Source organism: Apus apus, chromosome 5 (genome assembly GCF_020740795.1).
Source record: "Apus apus isolate bApuApu2 chromosome 5, bApuApu2.pri.cur, whole genome shotgun sequence".
Taxonomy (NCBI): domain Eukaryota; kingdom Metazoa; phylum Chordata; class Aves; order Apodiformes; family Apodidae; genus Apus; species Apus apus.
In genome coordinates, this window is record NC_067286.1 from 39,832,435 (window position 1) to 39,855,941 (window position 23,507).

Sequence of the window (23,507 nt, forward strand, 5' to 3'; positions counted from 1 at the left end):
CATGTATTCTTCCTCCATATCACAGAAAATTAGTGATAAATCCTAAAAAAATTGTATGATTCCTATAGGCTCCTTCATTGCATTCCAACGTAGTGGGAAAATTTACCCAGGTTGTAGCATGTACTAATGACAAATGTCAATCTGGCACCATATACAGTTAGTATAAATAGTGCAAAGAAAATCTTACATAATAAAAATTATGTACTAGTACATGGAATGAAAATTCAAAATCTGGATGATCAATGGTTATGAACAATTAGTTACATTCACTCATTATCAGTGTTGTATTTTTAATACTATACTGTTCATATTTAACTGTGGCTGTTACACCTAAGCTCATGATCTTTACCTCTAAAGCCTTCAAGTTATTCCAGTTCATGTTTTCTCTGTAAGAATTTTTCCCTCAGTGACATCTTTCATGAGACCACAGTGTAGTTTATTCTAATATTCGGGCTCTGTTAAATGTTAGATTTAAAATAAAATGTACTTCTAAAATTAGTGCTTTCTATATGTCTCTTTTTCAGAAGTCAAAATTCTGCAGAGAACCAAATAGCTTTTTTGAGACACATGACAGTCACGCTCTTGTGCTGCTATGCTTACAAAGACTGCCCTCAGGTGGCATTAACATCTCGATGCAGGATGCACTACTGAATCATCTGTTAATCATGCCAGCATAACAACAGGGGAAAAGAAAACCTACATTACTGCTGAAAGTTTAGTCATTGTTCATGTAAGGTTATTTAAGACATGAGCTAGAACAATGGATATTAGAGCGACAGCCTTCATTTTTTGATCCGTCCATAGAGGTCTCACAGTTAGCAGGAGAAGGAGTATCATGAGACCTTCATGAACATCCATGATTCCAAGAAAAAAGAAAGCAATGAAAGATGTTGCCAAGATGTAACTGCATCCATTTTGATGAATGAATATGGGAAGACCTCCAGCATGTTTTGAAAGAGATTAAAACAAAACCTTATGATCAGACTCAGAATTGTCAAAATGAAATTGTTCCAGTAGTAGATTTCTTTTAATAATACTTTTAAAAGTTATCTAAACTGACCTTCAAATATGAATTTGAGGGACCTTCTTGTTTTGGAGGAGGAAAAGGAGGAAGAGGATGGGGAGGAAGAAGAAAACACACTAAATGAACCAGAAATACAATTAGCTCAACCTAGCTGGTAGAGCCAGGTCCTTCTGACAAACTACACTCAGAGTGGAACAGCATATTCTGATAAAATATGCTTATGCCAATCATTCAGTAGGCTGAATTTTAAGGCTCTACACAGAGGATGGATATTCCAAACTCTCAAAGCTTAATCCTTTATTAGGTCATTTACTGTCTCTTCCTCTTCCCTAACCTGATGGTATTCAGCAGCAAAGAGGTTCAACTAAATATCTTGAAAAGGAAAATTAGTAATTTAAAGTATGTAAAAGTAACTTATGCTGGGAAAAATCAGCTGGCTGTAGGCGCATGCATAACCAAACAGGGAAAGCAGTGATCATCCCAAAGCCTTTTGATTGCTTATCAGAGCTTGCTTCAGTTGCATTAAGCCAAACTGGTGCTGCCTTTCTCCTTTTGCACTCTGCACACTGTTAGTGCTCACCTGCAGCTTTCCTTCCAAAATAGCCCATTACATGACTGTACAGATCCCTCAGTGGAGCCTCTGCTGGCATTCTGTTCTGTCTCTGTGGGGAAACATTTGCCTTCGGCTTCGAAAGAGCATGTACAACAGTTTTATAAACACCACCTAGGGAGCCCTGCTGTTGCACTGACTCCTGACCTGATGCTCTGAAGGCACTACGACTATGATTAACTGTAATTCCTTCTTTTTGCAAGATGGCTGCTTGAGTTTCTGTAGATTCCTTAATTTGCTTGCTCCCAGTTGAAGCCGCATTGATTGCATCTAGAGGTCTATATATTCCAGGTCTAACCAGCTCAGTGCCAGCTGATGAGCTGGTGCTTGCACTCGTACTGCTGTTGCTACTACCACTACTGCTACTACTGAAGCCACTGAGTTTACGAAGTCTTGCTTTCCAAGCGGCCTCTTTGCTCTCAAGAGGATTGTAAAATTGAACTGATTCTGTAGATGGCCTAAAGGTAACATGAACACTATTTCTTTTTTTAGTTGTTATTTTCATGATTTTGGCCCTATGAGTTACCGTTTCAGATATACTCCTTTTTGTTGGTGACAGTTTGCTTGTGCCTGTGATGTGAGCCATCTGAGGGTTAACTTGTGCTTTAGGAAGAATTTTCTTTGCATGCATAACACGGGAGTTGGTTACTTTTTCATTAAACTGAGCACTTCTATGCTTTTCAGCTACTGCTGCTTCCACAGCTATATCTACATCAGTTTCAGTTGCTGCTTGCCTGTACAGGTATCTCTTCCCTTCTTTGTTGCTAGGACTACTTGACCCATGATTGAACACACTTTCATATTGTTTATCAATATTTAACTGTCTGGCTTTATCGAGTGCTTGGTTTCTTGTCAAAATGTCTACTTGAGTAGGTGCAATATTACTTATAAAGCCACTTTGGTTTTGTTCTAGGTGCAGCTCTGTATTATCGGCTCTTTCTGTGACAGTGATGCTATTCACGCATTGACCAGTCTGATCTCTATTTTCTAATCCATCCAGTGGTAATCTATCATTCCTATTTACTGGTGTGTCAACTTCGTGAGCAGAAGCCTCACATTTATCTATCTCAAGGTTACCGCAAAGTTCTTCTTTTTCTTTAAGATATTCTCTCAGAGAAGAAAGGAGATCATCTTCACCTTCAAGGTCAACATAATGGCTTTGTTCAAAGGCTGTGTTTGCAAATTCTACCGGCCCTATTAAATGACAAAGATGGTCATAAATACTATCCCCAACTTCCAAGGAGGACTCTCTGCTATTTGTATCAGTGATATGGCTTTCAGTGGATCTATGAATTGAAGAGGTCTCAGTGGAACTCTGTAAGCTTGGAGCATGATGGGATGAACTGTCAATGACAGGAACTGCACCTTTGGCTCGTTCAACTGCGAATGGTTCCAGGATGTCAGAGGTGCTGCTGCTTCGTGGCAATGGCTGTTCCTCATTTAATGCACCAAAAACTTCACTTGGAGCATCCTCACTCTGTGAAAAATGTCTGACTCGAGGTGGACGCGGAAGAATTTGAGCATCATCAATGTCTGTAGGAAAAAAGTATATGTAACATGCACTAAAATTTACATACAGAAACAATACTTATTTACCACAACATCTTAGTTAGATGATTTTAAAAGCCAGGAAAGTCCAGAGCCTTGTTTTCTTAAGCACAACACTTTTCCAGTACTAGAGTGTTAAAAACATACGCACATAATGTCCAGTACAGAATGTAACATAAATGAATTAGACCATCAGAACACAGTTTTAAATGTTAACATGCATGAGAACAAACAGTGAGACCATGGAACGTTTGGAAACACAGTTAAAGCTAGGGCTGTGCCAATAAATTCAGTAATTCAACCAATATTATTCCAGCTAGTTTGTTCAGGAAATGGTTACCTGGAATACAAATTAGCTTAACAGTAGTACCCTTCATGGAACTTACATCTTCAGAAAAATGCACGACTCCGAAGAGAACAAGTAAGTTTTCTGGAAAATTAGAATTGTCTATCAAAGTGACAAACTATTACTCTTTAAATAATCCATATGAGTATATAAAAATTAACGAAATACCAGAAATACTACTATAATACAATTATGAATATTATGGCATATGTGATACAGGGCACACCTAAATGACAGGGAAGAGCTGGTAGATAATTTAAAGATACAGCCATTTTGCCCTAGAAGGATGGCTTGTATCTCATCTTCAAAATGCAAAACTAAACACTAAATGGAGGCTTACCTCCTCTTCTTCCAGTTTTACTCAAGCCAATGTGACATTTGGGAGAATTACTAAATTGGGTACCCTGCTACTGAAAACATCCTGCAGCCTCAAACATTAGAGTAAAACCACTTTGGTTTATTTTTAAAAAAAACCCACAGAACATTTGTTATGACCATTTATATCAGTGAATCCTTATCTCTATTGAGAATGCTAATATGTTAGCATCAGTACAAATCATAGTTAACTGTAAGGAAAGCTGCAGTTCCAACATGGATCTCCTAAGAATTGTACAGAAGTATCTCCATCGCACTTCACATCATCCACCAAAACAGAGTACCTTCAGACTCCTCATCAGATTTCCTGATATGGTTATAGGAACACTACATGTGTTGGCAAGACTAAGTATCTCTTACAGACAATTCAACTCATTGCAAGAATTCAAGCTATTCCTTGCAGTCTTTTTTGCAGGCACTTGAACAGCACAGTAAAAAGAGTTTTCTCAATTTTCCATTGATTTCTTTTTTATAGAATCCTATTTCCCAGACTTATTTTTTACTACCTACCACTTAAAAAGTTGTAGATGTGCTTTTAAAGTTGGGAATAACAATAAAGAGCTTAAATGAACACCAACAAGAGTTACTCACCAAAATAAACAGACTTACCTTATTGTTCTATCTAAAGGTTTTACCTTCAGGACCGCAATGCTTAATTTACTTAAAATCAGTTTAAGCCCCTCTCCCTCCCCTAAATCTCATGTGATATTGCCAAAAGAAATATATCAAATTAGTACTTTATGGATCTCTATACCTAATTCAGTAATATTTAATAATTATAATCTGAATTCACTTAAAAACCTGTTCCACAGTGATCACACTTTTCTGAGAATGTTAAAGCTGGAGCTGAATTTTCTCAATTTTTTTTCTGAGTAATAATACAAACTAGAGGAATGAGACACACTTGTACTTAGCTAAATACATGTGTTGGAAGAAGATAAAAAGTGGTATTTCCATGGTCAATTTTTCAGAGAAGTTAAAATTTTAATATTAAAGTGTGGCCTGATACAAAGTTTACTGAATTGTAAAGGAGCTATTAGACAGGAAATAGAGAGGTCCATACAGAAAACGAGAGCAAACATCCAAGCTATTTCAGAAAATAAACGTGAACTGAAAAGCACAATTTATTAGCCATTTCGTCTCTCTTCAGTTTTGATAGGCAAAAAAATTCTTATCATTGCTCTTATTCAACTCAATACTAAATACATTAATTAATACCCTCTGAAATGGTGTCTCCCTATAGCTGGAACTTCAAACTTTCTGTTGACTGAGGCAATGATTAACACAGGTTATGCTTACATAGTCTGAAAGCTGTTTCTTGCAGCTGCAAAAAAAGGACCACAGGATTCAGTGAAAAATAAATATAAGACTAATACATGTAACCATGATACACTGATTTCATCTTGAGACCTCAATATGCATCTTTGGTACCTTTTATAAATTCAAGCTTATCTAAAGCAGCAGCCTTAGGATTGCATACTGTGCATGCATGCAGTGATTATGATTTTCTAGGACGTCAAAAATTACTGGCTGGAGAACTCCAAATGCATACCAAGCAGCTCCATACATTGAAATTAAATCAGCTGGATTTATTTCAATGTTGATCCAGTATTAATTTTAGGTGCTTGCATATGCTTGACTAGCACATACAAGAACACAAACATTTTCAACCAAATGTGTAGTGCTTGTGCCAATAGAGGTTTTTTTGTTTTTTTTTTTTTGTAGGACAGAGGGAAAAATTACGGAAATGAAAAATGTACTGGTATTCCAATATCAGCACTGAAAATACAGACAATGTTTAAAAAACCCAAATTAACAACTCCTTCACAACAAGGGCTCACTCTTACAAACAGGTACCCACTCATATTGGGACAATACCTACATTGCAATTGTGCACCACAAGGCTGCATATCTGACACTGCCTGTACTCAGGAGAAATACTGGCCTGGTTCCTAATATGTTACGGTGAGGAAGAGATTAAAATTGGTAGTTCTAGCCAACCTCACAAATTCAAAACTTTCCTTAAATTAACCCTACCTCTCCCTTTTCTGCTAGAAGGCAGAAAGAAAAAATAATTTTTCAGCATCAAGTGGGAGCCAGATATGCTAAAATACAAAGTCACCGAGACACGTATTTTGGCAAGGCAGCGTAAGTGCAAGTAGAAGATTCCCATATAAGGTTGGGACACGATTATATTTCATCATGGAAAGTTAGCTCAGCAAGTGGCTATAAAATAACATGTTTTGCTTCTCAGATTTCATTTTGATTCTTTTATAAGAACACACTCATCCTATGAGTTTCTGGGATTAAAGAACAATTACAGTCATATTGACATAACAATTATGATTTCTTTATATTTTATCTTAATGATTACTTACTGATTAGGGAGCAAGGTTGCAAAGGCATGATATAGGCCTCCCTTTCACGTTAATACCTCCTTTGATTCTTTTACTCCAAGCGGGTAAGGAAAAATCTCCCACCTGCATTTGCAATTCGTTAGTCTGCCACTGTGGCCCACTGCTTCCAGGAATCTTGCCTACATCTCACCAACACTTTTCTTCACTAGCGGTCTTGTACCTGAAAATCCTCAATAGGAACAGGAATTAATCTCTTACTTTGCTAGTTATCCTGCATGCATGTAAGGCTAGATTTCTTATGATTCTAACAAGATAAACATTGTCTTTAGAAATACCGTAGATTTGCAACAATTGCACCATACCAAATCACCCTACTAAATAAACACCTTACTGCATAAATCTCCTCTTCTACTTTCTGGATCCTTTTTGAAAAATTGCAAACATCTGCACGTGGAAATACAGTATAGCTTAGAAACTACATCAAGGAATTACAAACTTAAGAAAGGCATTTTCTATGATGCTAGATGACTAGATGTCAACACTGAGCCTTTGCAATAAATTTTATTAATCTACTGATAGATTTTCAAGCAGAAACATGATACCTCAATAAATAACAAATCATTGTGGGATGTTCTGCCTTCCTCTTGAAAATTAATATACTGTACCTAAGATAAAGGCTTTGGCATTAATGCTGTCTTTTGGACTACCTGTCAAGACTCATGAGTGTTCAGTTAATCAATCCTTCAATGAGCAGTTCACAGCTAAAAAGAAAGCTTCAGAAAACTTAAGAATAGGGCTTCCTGTTTTCAAACACTTGAAAAGATCCTCTCCTTCGAGGGTTGTTTGTTTTTTTTTTAAATCTGAAAGTCAGTTTGGGTAATAGGGATATTCATATAATTGTGAAATATGAGGAAGGGTTGTCATACCTAGCTAAACATCATTAATTACTTGAAACACACTTAATGATATAAACTATTTTATTACTTCCCAAATTAGAAGCTGTACGTTCTGGACACAGATGGCTTTCAGAATGAATATCTTTACTGTAAGAAGAAAAGACAAGGAAAATTATAAAGCTCCATGTGTTAAAAAAATAAAATAAAAAAGAAAGAAGAGAGAGCAATAAAAATGCAGTAAATTAAAAGAGCAAAGTGCACTCTGATCCAGTGGATAGTTTTTCCTTTACTCTGCTACTTCCCCCTCAACACTCTGATGGCTTTTCTTCATTAAAGCTTTTTAGTTTCTGGCAATGATCAAGATTCTTGGGCACATCATTAAGTTGCTTGAATAGCCATGTATCTGTTGGAAAAGGCATCAAAACCAGGAAGTACTTAGGACTTTTCCCTGTGTTAGCAGTGCAAAGGTCTGTAAAATGATTTCACTTTTAAGAATTACATTGGTCGTGCAGTTTTTGTATTGGATGAGTAACAACAGGAAGGATAGTATCCACAGAGCCATCAGATTTAGGACACATTAGAAGAAAGATGCAAGTCACGACTTTTCAGAAGCATGGATGATAAAACTGGCTGCAAAAGTACTTCTGCCTTCTTTAAGACAGAATAATCATCAGTGACTATACGACAAAATCATAGTGCACTGTGAAAGCTCATTCCCTTCTGCAGGTGATTTTAAGATGTTCATTAAGAATTTACTATTTCCAACAATGTTATGGCCTATTTCCTAATAGGTTGTTAATGTATCATTCCTATTACAAAAGAATCATCTTTAAAGTTCTAATAATTTACATCTCAGAAAATACATCCTTTACACTCATACATTTATGAATTTATCACATATAATTTGTATTTTCTTATTTTTCATTTGCAGTGTCAACATTTGCATTAAAATACTTCAAAAGTTTTCACTGTGCGAGTCTGGTATCTCTAGAGTGGGTTCCTTGCAATTTCCTGAGTCTTCATTTGCGTTTTCAGATTGAATGCTAAGGCACCAAATCTCTGTTTCACAACAAGAAGACTTAATTTTGGGCACACATAAAAATACAATTATGTAAATACAGTTCTTGATACCTCTTGGGGAACAAAGGCAGGCAGAAGAGACAGAAAAGAAAAAAAATATATACTGTCTTCCGTTAAAAAAATTACTGCCATTAAGTCCTTATATTTGTACACAATTTTGACTATATACATAGTCCTCCAAAAGCTACTGTCAAACTTCTAGCTAAACATCCTGCCAGACCAAACATAATGTTGAGGAAAACTACAACTCTTTTAAAAATGGACCATTTAGAAAACAAGACCAAAACACAGCACTTCAGAATTCCAAACTGTGTAAGTTTTTAAAGGTTTCTATGCATAAATGAAAACCAGGCATACTGTAAAGTTCATTGTGTGATACCATATACTTTCCTGTTTCATGGGAGCTAAAGTATATCATTATCATGGTTGGCCACATAACAGTTATGACACTGAATTAAAAACATTCCATAGAAAGATTTAAATGGCAAGTCAAATTAGGTTCTTCCTTTTCCTCCCTCACTCATCACAAATAAAAACTTAAGATTAGTTGTACTCTCTGGTAAACAGATGCTATATTACTGCTTACAAATAAATGGAAAAAGCAAGAGATTTCTGTAATTTTTACTTTTAGGATAGTAAACATTGGCACAGCACTAACTTCCAACAGTTCCAGAATGAATTGCAAAATAGCATGGTATTTTACATAACTCAAAATATTAATTTATAATCTCTTCCCCTCTCCCCCCATCCCCCAAGTATTTTTACTTAGAAAAATTTAATGACTTAGCAGAATTTGAGAGCAGAAGGTATAAAAAAGTGATAAAGGGGGTGCAGAAATTAGCAGAGGTGGCACTACCTGAAAGCTCATCAGAAAGGGGAGTGAGAACAATATCAGGCAAGAAGGGTTTGGAAGTATGGATCAGAACAGGAGCACTTTTAGCACTGCGTATATAGGCCGATGGCAGAGCACATTCACCAATGGATCGGCTTCTCATGGCTTTAAAAAGGAAAAGAAAGAAGTGGGGAAGGAAAAAAGAAGAGTGACTATAATGAAAGGCTTGTGTCACAGAAAAAGCAGCAACAGAGAAAACAAAGATAAAAAGGAAGAAAATTCAAAAATTAAAACATTTCAGCACGGCAGATATTGGCAGAGCTGTAAGAAAGAAAAAATTCAGTGGACACATAGGACATTTTGAATTTTTAACTTTTATGTAAAGCAGAAACAATGCCTTTATTACGACAATTACAGAGATTTTGCATTCAAAGTAAGTAAAGTAATTAACACTTTTTTCCCATTGCATCAGGGGTTGAAAAATCAAAGTTAAAGTCACTCCACAGGCACTCACAACTTGATTTTTTTTAACAGAAAAAGCAACATACACTACATGTGCATTTTTCTAGTTTCCTTTGGTTTACTCCTGAAAAAGCACCTTTGAATTTTACACAAACCCATACTCTTGAATTCATGATTCTCCAAAAGAGATTCAAAAGCATAAGGAGAAAATTACAAGTTCTGCATGGAGAAATTTGCAATACAACTTGCTATAGTTCCACATTAAAAATGAAGTGACTGAATTGAAATGGTTTGAGAACAAAAAACATTGTTTCTTATCCATAGGGTCTGGCTTTTAATCAATACTGGATAAATCTTGCTAAACTGATCCTAATTCACCTTCTCATATATCTCATCCTGCCAACAGTTCTACAGAATGGAAAACTGTGGCAACAATACCAAGGTTTTATCTCCACCTCTTCTAATAGATTTAAAATTAATCTTTATGACGCTTATTTTCCTTCGTCAGAGTAAGACAGAGCAAGAACCAATACTGCAGTCAATCTCAAAGTACACTTGAAGTTCTTCAAAAAGAAGATTTCACTGTTTCAAGCAGCTTACTCTTCAAACTATTGCTAATTTGATAACTTTTAATATAGTTGCTGATGAACTTCTTTTAAGGATACTTTGTGTATCTTACATAAATACTGTCAGTACAATATTTCATCCGACTTTGAACTTTTCCATATATACTTACAAAACAACATGAAATAGAGACTTAGAATCTTAGTGCTCCTGATCTGTATGGGAATCAGCAGTACATGAACAGAGTGCAGTGAAAGTTGAGCACATCACACTCCTAAATCAGGTTAAAGAATTGTCCCTAACAGCAACATGCAGGTAACTTAGGTGTGTCAATGTACATAGAGCAAAAAACACATTTGAGAAATACAGCACAAGCGGAGTCTTAACATCACTTTGAAAAAACAATTCAGAAAGACTGACATTTTAAGACTGAAGCCATTAATTACCAGACAGAAACCAATTTATTTTTATAAAGGCAATGATGTGTAAGGCTTTAATATCTCTTTGTTTAAGAGATAATAAATAATAAAATTATTATAAATAATAAAATTCAGGGTACTGTGATACTTAGATGCATTATATTCATCATTGTACATCTTAAAATGAATGTAGGGAAGAAAAAAGTAACAAGATACATAGTCAATCTTAAGGCTGCCTTTCCAATCAAAATAATTCTACGATGCTAAATGAACCAAGCTTTTGAGTTTGGATACTGTGTTGAATATAAATCTTAACATAAAAGTATCCCTTGTAATTTGACTGGATCTATTCCATGATATTACATCGATACTAGCAAGGTTGGGGCAGAACAACACATTTACAACTTGAAATATGGAAATTTTACTGACTTTTTTGAAGGAAAAATTGCCGTGTACTATTATTGTCAGCAAAATTAACTTAAGAGATATTGTGAAAGGAAAATGTGATCTCAGTCAATTACTATTTTAAATAAGATGTGTCACACTCAAATAAGTAGTTAAATAGTGGCAGGCTTAATACCAGAATGTGGACTAGATACTGGACAGTTTATAACTTTCTACTATTGTCTATAGACAAAAGTAGAGCCATAGATTAGTAATTTTTTTCTCGTTCAATATTTTTATAGGACTAGAATCTGATGCCTAAGCCAGAAATTCTGTACCTAGCCCTACATAAGATTTTTCAACCCATATGCGTATCATGTTTAAAGGCCCTTTTCAAAAAATTACTTTACATAAGTTCAGGCTAAAAATGTACACACTGCATATCAGAGAAGCTGTGATTTTTATTTGAGTAACATACACATACACACGAATTTGGTGCAGCAATAAATGTGTGCTGGCATGAGGATGGTTCAAATAACAGAGGTGCACAGATGTACACAAAGTGTGTACAACATAAAACAAATTAAAAAGAAACCCCCGCTTTTTCTTACCATAAAATATTCAATATGCACACCCTTCCTACTCCGATATAAAGAGTTTACTACTCTTGATCAAAGAAAATATACTACATATCAGTTATCATGCAGTCTGACATATCTGAGGCTTGACTCAATTCCAGACTTAGCTTGTGGAGCTAATGTTAAAATGAAGATGATCTGAGCAGCAAAATCTTCCACAGAAAATGTAACTTATTTTTACTATAAGCCATTTGTTTTAATTATGTGACCTTGTGGTAACCAGCATAGTTTAAGAAGCATCCAAACAGCTCTCTGAGACAATAGCAAGCAACTGTTTGTAGACAGTTAAGACATACACTTTTGGAACATACTCTTCATTAGCATTTAAAAAAAACTGAAGACTTTGGGATTCTGGCTCTGGTAACTCTTTTAGGGATTTTCATCTTTAAATCATCCTACTAATGCTGTGATGCTTATTCACAGAGGGTATTCTACCATGTGAATAGAGTTGAAATTTTAACTGGTTACAGTAATACAAACTTGGCTTATTAATATCAAATATGTAAGATAATTAGAGGAAAGGACAAAACCATGGGAGCTGAGGTACAGTGAAACTAAAATTAAATTAGTTTGCTGCTAACCAGGTCAATATATAGCTTGATTAGGATAAATTTCAGTCATTGAAGGGCTAACATCATATAAATAGCCATCTTTCAAGTAGCAGCAAAACAAAACCATTAATAAATTCACCAAACAACATAACCTTCTGACAGAGAATCTGAAATATTAGCAATTTGGAAAGGAGAAATTTTAGCATAAGCTTTACCTTGTTAAGACAATTAAGATTTAAAACAAAACACCACAAAATAGTTCATCACAATTTATCTAGAGAGAAGCAGAAATTACATTTAAAGTATTTGTGATTCATAAGGAAAACTTCAGCCAAACTAGGTGCTGTCAGCATGAGATACAGGAAAAGCTGTGTAGCATTTGAATGCAAGAAAAAGTCAGGAAATTTTGAAATAGTGATGTCATTGTCTGTACTGCTTATAGAACAATTAACTCTCCCACATCAACAAAAGCCCCAAGAGAAGTAAAAAAAAAATAAAATGGAGAATTTCGATGATTCAAATAAAAACTTTGGCTAAATAACCTCTGTAACTTCAAAAAGATAACTGAAAATCTTTCTGGAAAAAGAAAGGAAATGTTAATTTCTGAAAAGCTAACACAATTATATACTGAACTGCCAATATGCATCTCTAGTTTCTAAAACTATGTCAGAATGTACTTGCTTTCAAGAAGTAACAGTGAAGAAACAACACACATGGACTGAAGCTACTATTACTAGAGAGATGGTAAAAAACCAAGAGATGTTCCTTAAAAAGGTTCTTCTTTTAAATAAAAAAGTAAAATCTGTTTAACTTTCCTTCACGTAAGGGATAGCACTGAGATCATCAATATGAGACAACAAGGTAAAGAAATTTGTAGTCCAGTTTACGTTAAGATATTCTAAGCAACTAGTATGAACATAAATTAGTCCGCATTTGAGCAATCCACTTAAAGCACTGCTAAGCACCATTCATTTCTAACACAGGAAAGAGTATCTGCGGGTAATGAGGTTGAGAAATAGGTAACTTCAGAAACTGAGAACTGCACACATCTGTACCAATCCTTCATTAATGTCAGATTCAGGGTATAGGAAAAAACAATGAATTTTATAAACTATGCAGACATATACGTATTTCTCACACTTCCCTCAGCACCACTGGAAAATACTCAACCTATTTTGTGCATTTATGAAAACACACACTTTAAAAGCCTTTTACTATCCTTGTATCCATAATACTGATCAAACCAATCCAGATGTTTTCTCCTTCATATATATACATCAATATTATTTTTCCAATCCAGCTTAAGCATGTGATCAAACTCATTAAGAATTAATATGACTGCTCTACTTTCATTTTCAGTAACTGTAATTCTAGTAACCTCAAACTATTCAGCTACTCTCAAAGTACATAAGGTTCCAGAATTTTCAAATTTATTAGAGATAGTGGAATTATTATACATAGTGGAAAGGAGTTACCCACGTTGCTACAAAAGTCAGTTATTAACTCCTTCTCAAATGTCACATATCAGCTTTTACAGATACGTACCAACTGTTTTCTGTCGTACTATGCTTCTTGCCTTTTCTGTTCCAGGAGAGCCAGTGGTTGTAGCACTGCGTTGTCTCATTGGTGCTTGTCCGGGCTGATCACGGCTCCAGCCTCTAGAAAAGGACTTATCAACAGAAGATTTTGGGAATTCATGCCCAACTCCTGCAAAAATAGAATGGCAAATCTATTAACTTGTGTTGTGGTATCATTAGATATTTCTAGTTTTGTTGTTTCAGAGAGTTTTAAAGCTGCATAGAATAAATTAAGCTACCAAAGCCAGCATGATTTCAAAAGCTAGACAGCTCATTACCAGCTTTTAAATATATCAAGTCACTCAGTCAGCATTAACACTGAGGGATGCTCAAACTTTTTCAGAAGTGTTGGTGTTATTAAACTCTTGTTTTTCTTTTCTGACCAATCAAGTGCAAAACCACAAGAAAACCGGGTTTACAAAGATAATAGCCTGATAAAATGTGTAACTAGAAATTTTCCCTTTGCTCTTCCTATTAGACAAGACACAAAATAATATATTACAAACTATTAATATTGTGGGTTTTTTCTAAACAATTTTGTGACATTTGAGAACATGAAATAAAGATTATAAAATATTTTTAAACTGAATGCAAAAGCAAAAAAATAGGATGATGGTCTCAGAGAACAAGGTTCTTTAAAAATGTACAAAAAGTGCTAAAAAAATATTTAGAAAAGATAGAACAAATTCAGATTTTACATTTATAATGAACTAAAGAAAGCTCATATGAGGAGTTAGCAAAAGTAACTATGTAAAAAGAATGTGAATGTATTTCCTTATCCACATTGAACTCATATAATCAAAAAATTATACTGAATTTATAATAATTAAAAGGGTATCCTTGCAAAATGTGAGCCATTGTACAACATGTTCATTATTATTAGCAAATGAATGGGGCAAAATAAATTTGTATTTGGCATAATTTGTATGATATTTGTTACTTCCAAAGCTGGATTTAACTCTGCAACTCACGTTCAACACGGAGGCTTTCTCTGGAACTCTATTACTGAAGGCTAACATAAACTCTTCTCATGTGGCTCTGTATGGGTGATACAGATGATTCAAAATGGTTTTTATGCCTATATTCAAATAACTATACACATTCTTATCCTGCATCAGACTTTTTTTTTTTGTTGCTGTTCCTTAAATTGTGTCTTTTGCAAGAAAAAGGAAAGCTGTATAGTATTTGTAAACAAACATACGTGGACTGGAACAAACCCTCAGGGTCAACTACAGAGAAATCTATTTTTGTTCAGTTGTCACACACCAGAACAACAAAAGAAAAGTATGAAGAATGCCTCTGCCCAAGATGATAAATTTGGAAGTATGTTAAATGTTTTTAGCAAATACAGCCTACGGGAACATCCTCTTTAAGAGGGGGAATCCACAGGGATTACTTCTCACTGACAAACTCTAGGATATTAATAGGAAGTACCTTCACTCAGATTTGACTAGAAAACCACATCAGTGAGAACACAGATTAAAAAGTAGACTACAGATTACACTTTTTCCCCATATTTCCCTCTAAATAAAATTGTGGCTCTCACTACAAGATCTCCAAGCACTTTTTAAAGGAGAACAAAATTGGTACCCATGTTCTAATGAAGTGGAAATAGAGACAGAAGTGATTGCTCATGGTCACATGCAGAAAGTCAGTCTCTGACCTGGAAGAAGAATCCAGGTTTTGCAACTCTCCCTCCAGCCCTCTATCCAGGAGGACAGACTTTCTGTCCCTTACCCATTCCAGAACCATACCATTATAAGAAAGCAGCCGCCTCCTCTCCTCAAATTATGTTCTACAGGGTATTTCATGCATTGTTTAGGAATCAGTTTAAAAAGTGGATTATTAGAAGTATCGGTTCTCATAAGAAGTCCAACAAGGTCACTTTGACAATATGTATCTTCACTGTGGCTTAGTGATAAATTAGTACCCAAGAAAACCTATGTTCATCTTACCTTTCATCTTTAAAAAACATTCATTTCATTTCAGGATCAATATTCCAATTATGCTTGCTACAGCATTACTTGCAAGAAGTTATGACTGGGAGTCAACTATTTAATTGCTTGGATAAAAGGAGAAAGGCATAACCCATCTCAGTGTAACATTTCAAGTTAAATTCAACACTCCTTTAAGAACAACATTCCATATGTGCCTATTTACAGGACTTGAATCTTGACATAAGGATTTTCCAGTGGTTCCAAAAAGCAGCCTTATCTAAAGAAACTGGGGTATTTCAGGTAATACAGATGCCTAACTAGGTATACTAAAATGGCTAGACCAAAATTATGCTGTGCCAAACATCTCATTAACCCAGCTCAAATTCAAATTATGTGTACACAGTGTTGTCTTACCTTTGCCTTTGTGTTTTTTCTGCTTCTGCTCACTTAATTTATCCAATGGCAGGTCACTGAGGTCGAGGCTATACAGGTTTCTAGCTAACACCTTAGTTAGTGTCTCCATTGTCAGTGACCACTCAGTGGCCAGCTCTTCCCAATATGTCAGTGATGACATTACAGACAGCAAGTCATCCCAAAGTTCTCGAGAGATGTAGACATTTAGATTCGCTTTGATCCAAGCTACTATAAGAGTCTAAAAAATAAAATGAGAAAAGTTGGCTTCTGAACGTAAGATGACAACATTCCAATGTTATTGCTTAAAAGAAAGCTTCTAACTATCACAGAAATATCTGTGTAATCCTGCCATAATTTCCTCACCAATACACACAGACTTCTCAGGAATTATCCAAGTGTTATTTAAACAAGGGCTCCTGACTTACACACAGCAACAACTGGTTTGACTCATGAAAGATCTTTCAGTATCTTAAAGAGTTTTGTAATGCTGTTGTCCATTAGTTCTCATTACATTTGTATCATGTGTATCCTCTTTTTTTCCTACTAAAGAATCTGGAGACTTTATAGATCCTATTTACAGAGAAGCCACCACAGCAGCAGTCTGCAACTATAAACTTTGAAACAATCTGCTGCAGCTTACTGTAGGAGAAAAAAAAAGATCAGTTGGTTAGGCATGGATGGCACAGAAAATTCTGTGCTTACTTGAGCTAATTTTACAATGGAAACAGGCTAAAACTGCACACATTCCTGGTTATCCCCACTCAACTAAAGGATGGCAATATTTTAATTTCACAGTACCCCAAAAAACAGTCACAGTGTCATTAAATATAATACAGGAAGTATCAAATGTAGCAAGTTCTTTTACGCACACTCTTCACATTATCTAGGTAACATGATCAATGACAAACCAGCCCACAGTAGTTTGTTGCATCTAATCTCTTGGTCAAAAGTAAGCTGAATTAGTTAAAGTAAATTTATGTTTTAATTGCCTGGAAAAGAGGTCCTGCAAGTCTTCCAGCTAAAGTGGAGTTTTTTCTTCCTTGATACTGCAAGAAAGTTTGGGGTGGTATTTTCAGCACAGATTCAGTAACCCTGAGCAGCACAAGCAGCATCTGTTCCCTGCAAAACAATATTAGAGTCACAGTTTTGTTATTCTTCTGGATAGATCAGGATACTTCTAAGACAATAAACAAGCTTGATTCACTCAAACACATTCCAAACAAGACAAAGCGATAACAAGCAGCCTAACTTGGCTCTTGCAAGAGAAATTACTCCAATCTGCTTTTCACACTTGAGAGTGAGGAATCCCTGTCACCCTCTAGTATCTTCTGCCATGTCATTAAAGAGCTAACATCCTCAGTGGCCTGAAATTAAAGGCAAAGTTTTAATTAAATTTCCATCCTGAGCTTTAACTTTTTTTTTGTTGTATGAATGACAGGTTTTGGCAATGTTACGTTACCATTAACATACTTCATTATTTTGTGTGTCACAACCTTTGCCATCATAGTCTAGAATCAATTTTTTACAGTGATGTGAAACTGAGGAAGAAAATAGTAATCTAGTGAAATACGTTTTCTATTATTACTCCCAAATTTCCCAGTGGCTAGCCTTTAACTGACTCCTTATTTCCTCACAACAGGAGACAAGCTTCACATGACATGTACTGCCAAGCCCTTCTTACCCAGAGTTCAGGAAATACAAGAGACAGACTGAATGCAAGTCAAGTTAAAATTGAGTAAATCAGCCATTTTAAATCCCCTCACTTCCTTACAGTGGAGTATAGCCTCATTAGAGACAGCTATTTAGAAGAGAGGGGAAAATAATAGAAATGAATTTACAAGTGGAGTCCCTTCTACCTGCTAGGCACCTTAAGCACTGCAAAGGAACAAAACAAATCAAGAGAAACCCAAAACTGATTATAAGTTATCCATGCTTATCTGAGGATTGTTTATTTTTAAATAAGGCTGTGAAACTTCATGTGTATATTCATATTTTAGTACTCTGACACATGATGCCCTGGAAAATGTAATCAGTAACTCTTTAATGATAGCCTGTATATCCTACCTTACTTCTTTTTTCACCGAAAGCTAAGCTGCCTCAAACTAGGTGCTTACTATTGATTTTAACAGAGCAGATAACCTCTTCCCCTGTGGTGAGCTGCCTGTGATATTAAAATCTGTATTTAGTGACATAGAGAAACTGGTTCACATGGTCAATATCACTCTACTGCATTTACTACCAAGTCAGTTTTCACTTTTACCTTGTAAACTAATAACCTAAAATAAAAGCATTAGTATTTTACCATGTCTTCTTGTCCATAGTCACTTGGACTACCATGTGACGGTAGATATTAAGAATGCGTTTACACATGTCAGTGTGCTCATCCAGCAGAGCTTTGATTTCATTTGCAGGTTCAAGAAAGAATATATTTGAAGAATTTATTATAAAAATCTGTAAGTAGAAGAGAGTGGATGTTAAGAGCTTGAAGCACTTTGAGGTTTTCAGCAATTCAGATGATAGCAACCAGGAAGAGAAAAATCTATGATTAACAGAAAAGGCTGCACAGGCACTCAGAAGTATATATTTAAATATAAGTTACCTTGATGTGATAATAAAGCAACAGTAAGACTGATTTATTTCCCATTTTCTTCTACAAAAAAGATTTTGTATTTTTGCTGTCATACACAGATGGTACAACAAACTACTCAATACAATTATTTTCATATGATGGATGAAAATGTCCCATTAAAGAAGTCCACTGCACAAAAGCTCCACTGGTAAGCCAGCAACTAACTAGTATAATATATGATAAACTACTTGAAATAATCCTGATACACAGTGTGCACTTCAGCATGACGAGGCCTGTATTAGATTCTGGGAAACTAAAGTATTCATGCCACTGTGATCAGTAAGGCTTACCAAAAGTAGGAAACAGGATACTTCTCCAAAGTGTTTGATTGACTTTAGTGGACAGTGAATTGGGGCTTTCAGAATGAAAATAATGAAAACGAGGTAGGCAAGGACACTGTAGGAGTCAAAGGAGCTACTTCTGAAGTGTTATATTTTTTTAAGTTTAGGAAATATTTTAATCACAGTGAGCCTTAGATTTCAAATTATTTTTCATTTGTCTTTCTTAATCCACATGTACAGGAAATAATTTGCTTTAAAGTTGCAATTTCCCTCTACTCAGAACTTTGGATTTTACCAACTAAAAGCTGTTAGTATGCAGCTTTACATTCACTAGCCTCAACTGATGAACCTACTCTAAGTGCCTAGAAATAAGTCTATGCAAGAATTAAATGGGAAGAAAACTCAAGACAGAAGTCTTAAATTCTTGATCTACAAAAAAAGCCCAATGTGGTTCCAGGTTGAGATACCCTTCAAATTCAGACATGGTGCTGGTCTTTACTAAATTTCAGGCTAAAAAAGGTATCTGCTGGTCAAATGAACCTTTGTCTGAAAAATGTCAACATGAAGAATCTCCCAGACATTCACAGGTATGATAAAGATACTTCACTTTCTTTTCTCAGAAACACTTACTATTCATAATATTCATTGTACACAAAGATTATTAAGCTTAAATTATTGGAACATATTTGAATTTAAACATTTCAATTACAAAGTTGATTTCTATATGTAAGAGTGAACAGCACAATAGAAAATCCTACTCAGGAAATAATTCAAAAATGAAAATATTGAGTTTTATTTGGTATTGTCATGCACAGTAAAAGTGCATATGGTGGGAGTGGCAAATGAATGTCTTTTATTTTATTCAGAATCAATTTTCTTCTGGATAAAAGAATATTACAGAAGCTAGAGTCATATGTACACCTGTATGTATGGTATGTGCATGCTCATATTATACATAAAATGCACACATTTTGTATGACCTTAAGAGCATTTTAAAGACCCTTAAATTATACAAGCTTGATTTTCCATATCCTCAAATTCAGGAAAACATTTTGCTGAACATTTGAAATTAACATAATTTCTACCCTGTCAAATTTCCTAGAAGCAGTCAGAAGACTTATGTTACAGAATTTCTGCAACTCTCTGATCCTTTAAAGATATCACTGAAGTAGAGTTGTGGTGTCTGATCAAATTTTTCAAACACTTAGGTACTCATCCAATCCATAACTCTGATAAGGATGAGAAAATATCCTTGTACACCTTATTATTCAGATTAGGGAAACTGCAGGTTCAGACGTTTTTGTGTGTGGTGACTAACAGCTTGTAAGAAAAAATATTCTAAGCATTCTCATTAAACACTTAGAATAATTTGGAAATGCAAATTATTTTTTCTGTGATACAATGCAGAGCAGAATGCTTGTCCAGATGCAAAATTAAAATATTTTGTTACTGTGTTGTCCAACACTTGTGTGTATGTCGCCCTATGAAAGGTCAATAAAGATATAGTCATTATTCTAACACTATTTATCATTGTACTTTTAAAATAAAAAATAATTTTTAAAATTCAGAGATGCCTTGAAGGAGCACGGGATTCCCTTGCAGGAAGTATGCATTATATTCCACTTTTTATGTAACAAGAGGTTTATTATTACAATGAAAATTAGATATCAAGTCTATTTCATACCTGCAACACTGACTGCACTCCAGCTCGTACATTTTGCTCTTCAGTATCAATTTCGGACATTTTATGCAAAGTGTCTTCGTAACAGCCATTTCTTGCCCAGTTTGAATTTCTAACATGACTGGAGTTCATCCCTTTTTCCTGCAAAATATGTTTTCTTAAGATCCCATAGATTTATAGATGGGTATTCTGGTTTTATATTAAAGGGAAAAAGATACAATAGATATTACATAAAAAAACAACGGTAGGTGGATGTTTAAGATGCATCTAAAAGATACAACAATATTTTAAGAAGTTTGTATTTGTATTATTTCAAAGTATGTGGATGAAATAACTACTATCCTCTTCATCCTTTTATTTGTATATAACTTCTACAGGGCTGAAAGGTGGCCTACTGTATAATCCACATCTTGAGTTTATAAAATTATATGGAATTTTAAATTTAATTAACCACATTAAAATTCTCAAGATATTGGATCAAATTGGTAGCCCATTCATGCACTGTTTAATTACCATTGATTTTCCCCAATAGATGCTCTGATGTCAAGTTAAACCGCGTATAATCTGTCAAGGAGGCCACTTCTCTATGTACTGGTGTATGCAAAAGATGGACAAATATTAACCAACAATATTTTACCTCTTCTCTTTCTTTTGCTTTCTCTGATGAATTGTGGTCAACAACAGTTTCATCACAATCTCCAGTTGTGCACTGCATTATCTCTTCAGGTTCTTTCATAAATAAAGGCTTGTCTTCTTGCTGAATCCATTCCTGATACACCTTTACCACTTTCCTCATGGCAGCTGCTTCACATATAGGCAACAGAAATGCCTGTGAGTAGAAAAAAAACCAAAAACAGTTACAGAACTTGGAATCAACTTGGGTTCTATAATGTACAGCTTCTAAGAGATAAGGGGGGGGACACCACAGTCACTGTAGGATCTTAACAAAAAAACTACTCCTAAACATAAATGTTTGCTTTCTTCATCTGCAAATGAAAAACATGAAAAAATGTTTCAGCAAGAAAACCTGTTAAGAAAGTACTCTGAAAACTTCACTGCCAAAGAGAGAGATGTGAGAATCCATACAGGCTTATCTACTCAGCACCTATCCTGCTGAAATTAAGACCCAAAAGCTCATCAAAAGCATGCAAGACAAATGAGCACATGTTGCCATTAGAACACCTTCCGTTCAGAGGATTTGGAAAAATGAAGTTCAGTTAGTTCTAAACGACTATGAAAAATACAAATTACACACATTACTGGTAGCAATGTACCTAATTTTTAGCTAAATGAGATTTTATATAACAGTATCTTTAAAATAAATGACTTGCTGAAAAGACTTCAGAATTACTGTTTCAAAAAATCGTACATTTGAGTCAGTGTGGTGGCTGATCAGTGCCCTCTTCAGGAGATGTTCTGCATCTGCTGTGCTGATAACCACCAGCCACTGATGAGAAACTAAGGTTTCAACTAACTATAAATACATTTACCAAAGAACATGATGCCTTAAATGTATTTTTAAAAGAACTGATACACTAAACTATTACATAGTTTTACAGAGTCCATGGTGTGAATGTTGAAGATGCAACGCCCATGTCTTCGAGCAGTGCCTGTTTGAGACAAGTGGTATGTTCTCTCTCTAGAAATATGTATTTCATACCAGCATCGCACTAAAAAGAGTTTTCCTGTGTAGTACAGAATTCAGCTGACAAGTTCACCAGTAACACACTATCAGATACCAAGCTTAACAGTCTTCTGCAAGCCCATATATATTTTTTGTACCCCAGAGTCTAAAATAAGTAAAACTATTTTTCTCCTATCTTCCCACCATTCCCACCACTGAAATCTCCTCCTGGCTGGAAGAACTTAGCTCAAGTGTTTAAAAAATATTACAAACATGTGGCATACTAGAAATGAACTTACACTGAAAACTTCTGGCCAAAGAATGAATTAAATGAGATTTCATAACCACACATAAAATCCAAATAATATACATAACTCATGAAGTGCCTTGTGAGAAGGACAAAGAAAACTGCCTTGGCTGTTCCTTTTACTGGAGGGAATCAATAATTTAGACTCTGCATTCAATGTCTCAGATTCTCTAAACCCTTGAGCAATCGCTGAACTCAGGAAAATCCATTATCTCGTTCAGTAATGTAGCCAAGCTCTTAAGCACACTAGATATGGATAAGCTTCTGACATTGATTTGCCTCATTGAAAAATACCTCTTTTATCCAGATATACAAGAGTTTTAAAATCTTCTCTCTTCTGCTGTTTGAAGCAATTAGTATCATGCATTTCAACTGAAACAATATATTTTTCTTTACTCTTATTCAGAAAAATCTCTTCAACTTTTGATCTACAGCATGGGGCATAAGGGAAGCCTAATCTGTTGTATGCTCTCACATCAAACCCTAAATTATGTATTTTCACATTATAAAGACTTCATATTCTGGCATATGTTTTCAGTTTAAATTTGTTTAATAGTTTCCAGTTGAGAAACACTATTTTGAGTATGCTCAGCTAACACTTCCACTGCAATAAAAGTCAGAAGCAGAAGCCATTACTTTCTATAGCAATCTGTCCCACTCTTCTGGTGAACACTATCAAGGTAAGGACATTGAACTGGTCCTAAAACAGCTCTTTGACAGCTGCAGACTCCTACAGGAGGCTTAGTTTAGTATGCTTGGTGTAGCTAGTAGCTACAGGGTTGATGTAAGAGATCAAACATTCCTGTCTATGAGGAACTGTAAAGTCGAAGTTAAATGTTGTCACACTGGTTATTAAAGAAATAAAATTATAAAAATTAGGAACCAGGAATACTCTACACAGAAAATACGGCAGAATTTTAACTTTTCAATTCTTAAACCTTCAAGGCAACAACTGAAAAAACGAAGATTTA

At 35.1% G+C, this 23,507-nt stretch overlaps 1 protein-coding gene across 12 annotated transcripts in view; it reads right to left on the reverse strand.

Moving 5' to 3' along the window:
* The window catches only part of RALGAPA1 (Ral GTPase activating protein catalytic subunit alpha 1), a 131,784-nt gene that overhangs the window by 79,346 nt on the left and 28,931 nt on the right, over positions 1-23,507 (reverse strand). For 6 of the 12 annotated variants that reach the window (XM_051620621.1, XM_051620618.1, XM_051620617.1 and 3 more), the window contains 8 exons: positions 21,243-21,434; positions 20,609-20,746; positions 18,317-18,465; positions 17,004-17,133; positions 16,015-16,252; positions 13,632-13,793; positions 9,093-9,233; positions 1,605-3,167 (listed from right to left, as the gene is read on the reverse strand). In XM_051620621.1, coding sequence (XP_051476581.1) covers positions 1,605-3,167; positions 9,093-9,233; positions 13,632-13,793; positions 16,015-16,252; positions 17,004-17,133; positions 18,317-18,465; positions 20,609-20,746; positions 21,243-21,434 — 2,713 coding nt within the window. The remainder of the gene's footprint in view (positions 1-1,604; positions 3,168-9,092; positions 9,234-13,631; positions 13,794-16,014; positions 16,253-17,003; positions 17,134-18,316; positions 18,466-20,608; positions 20,747-21,242; positions 21,435-23,507) is intronic. The other 6 variants (XM_051620629.1, XM_051620628.1, XM_051620627.1 and 3 more) reach the window with 3 other exon arrangements.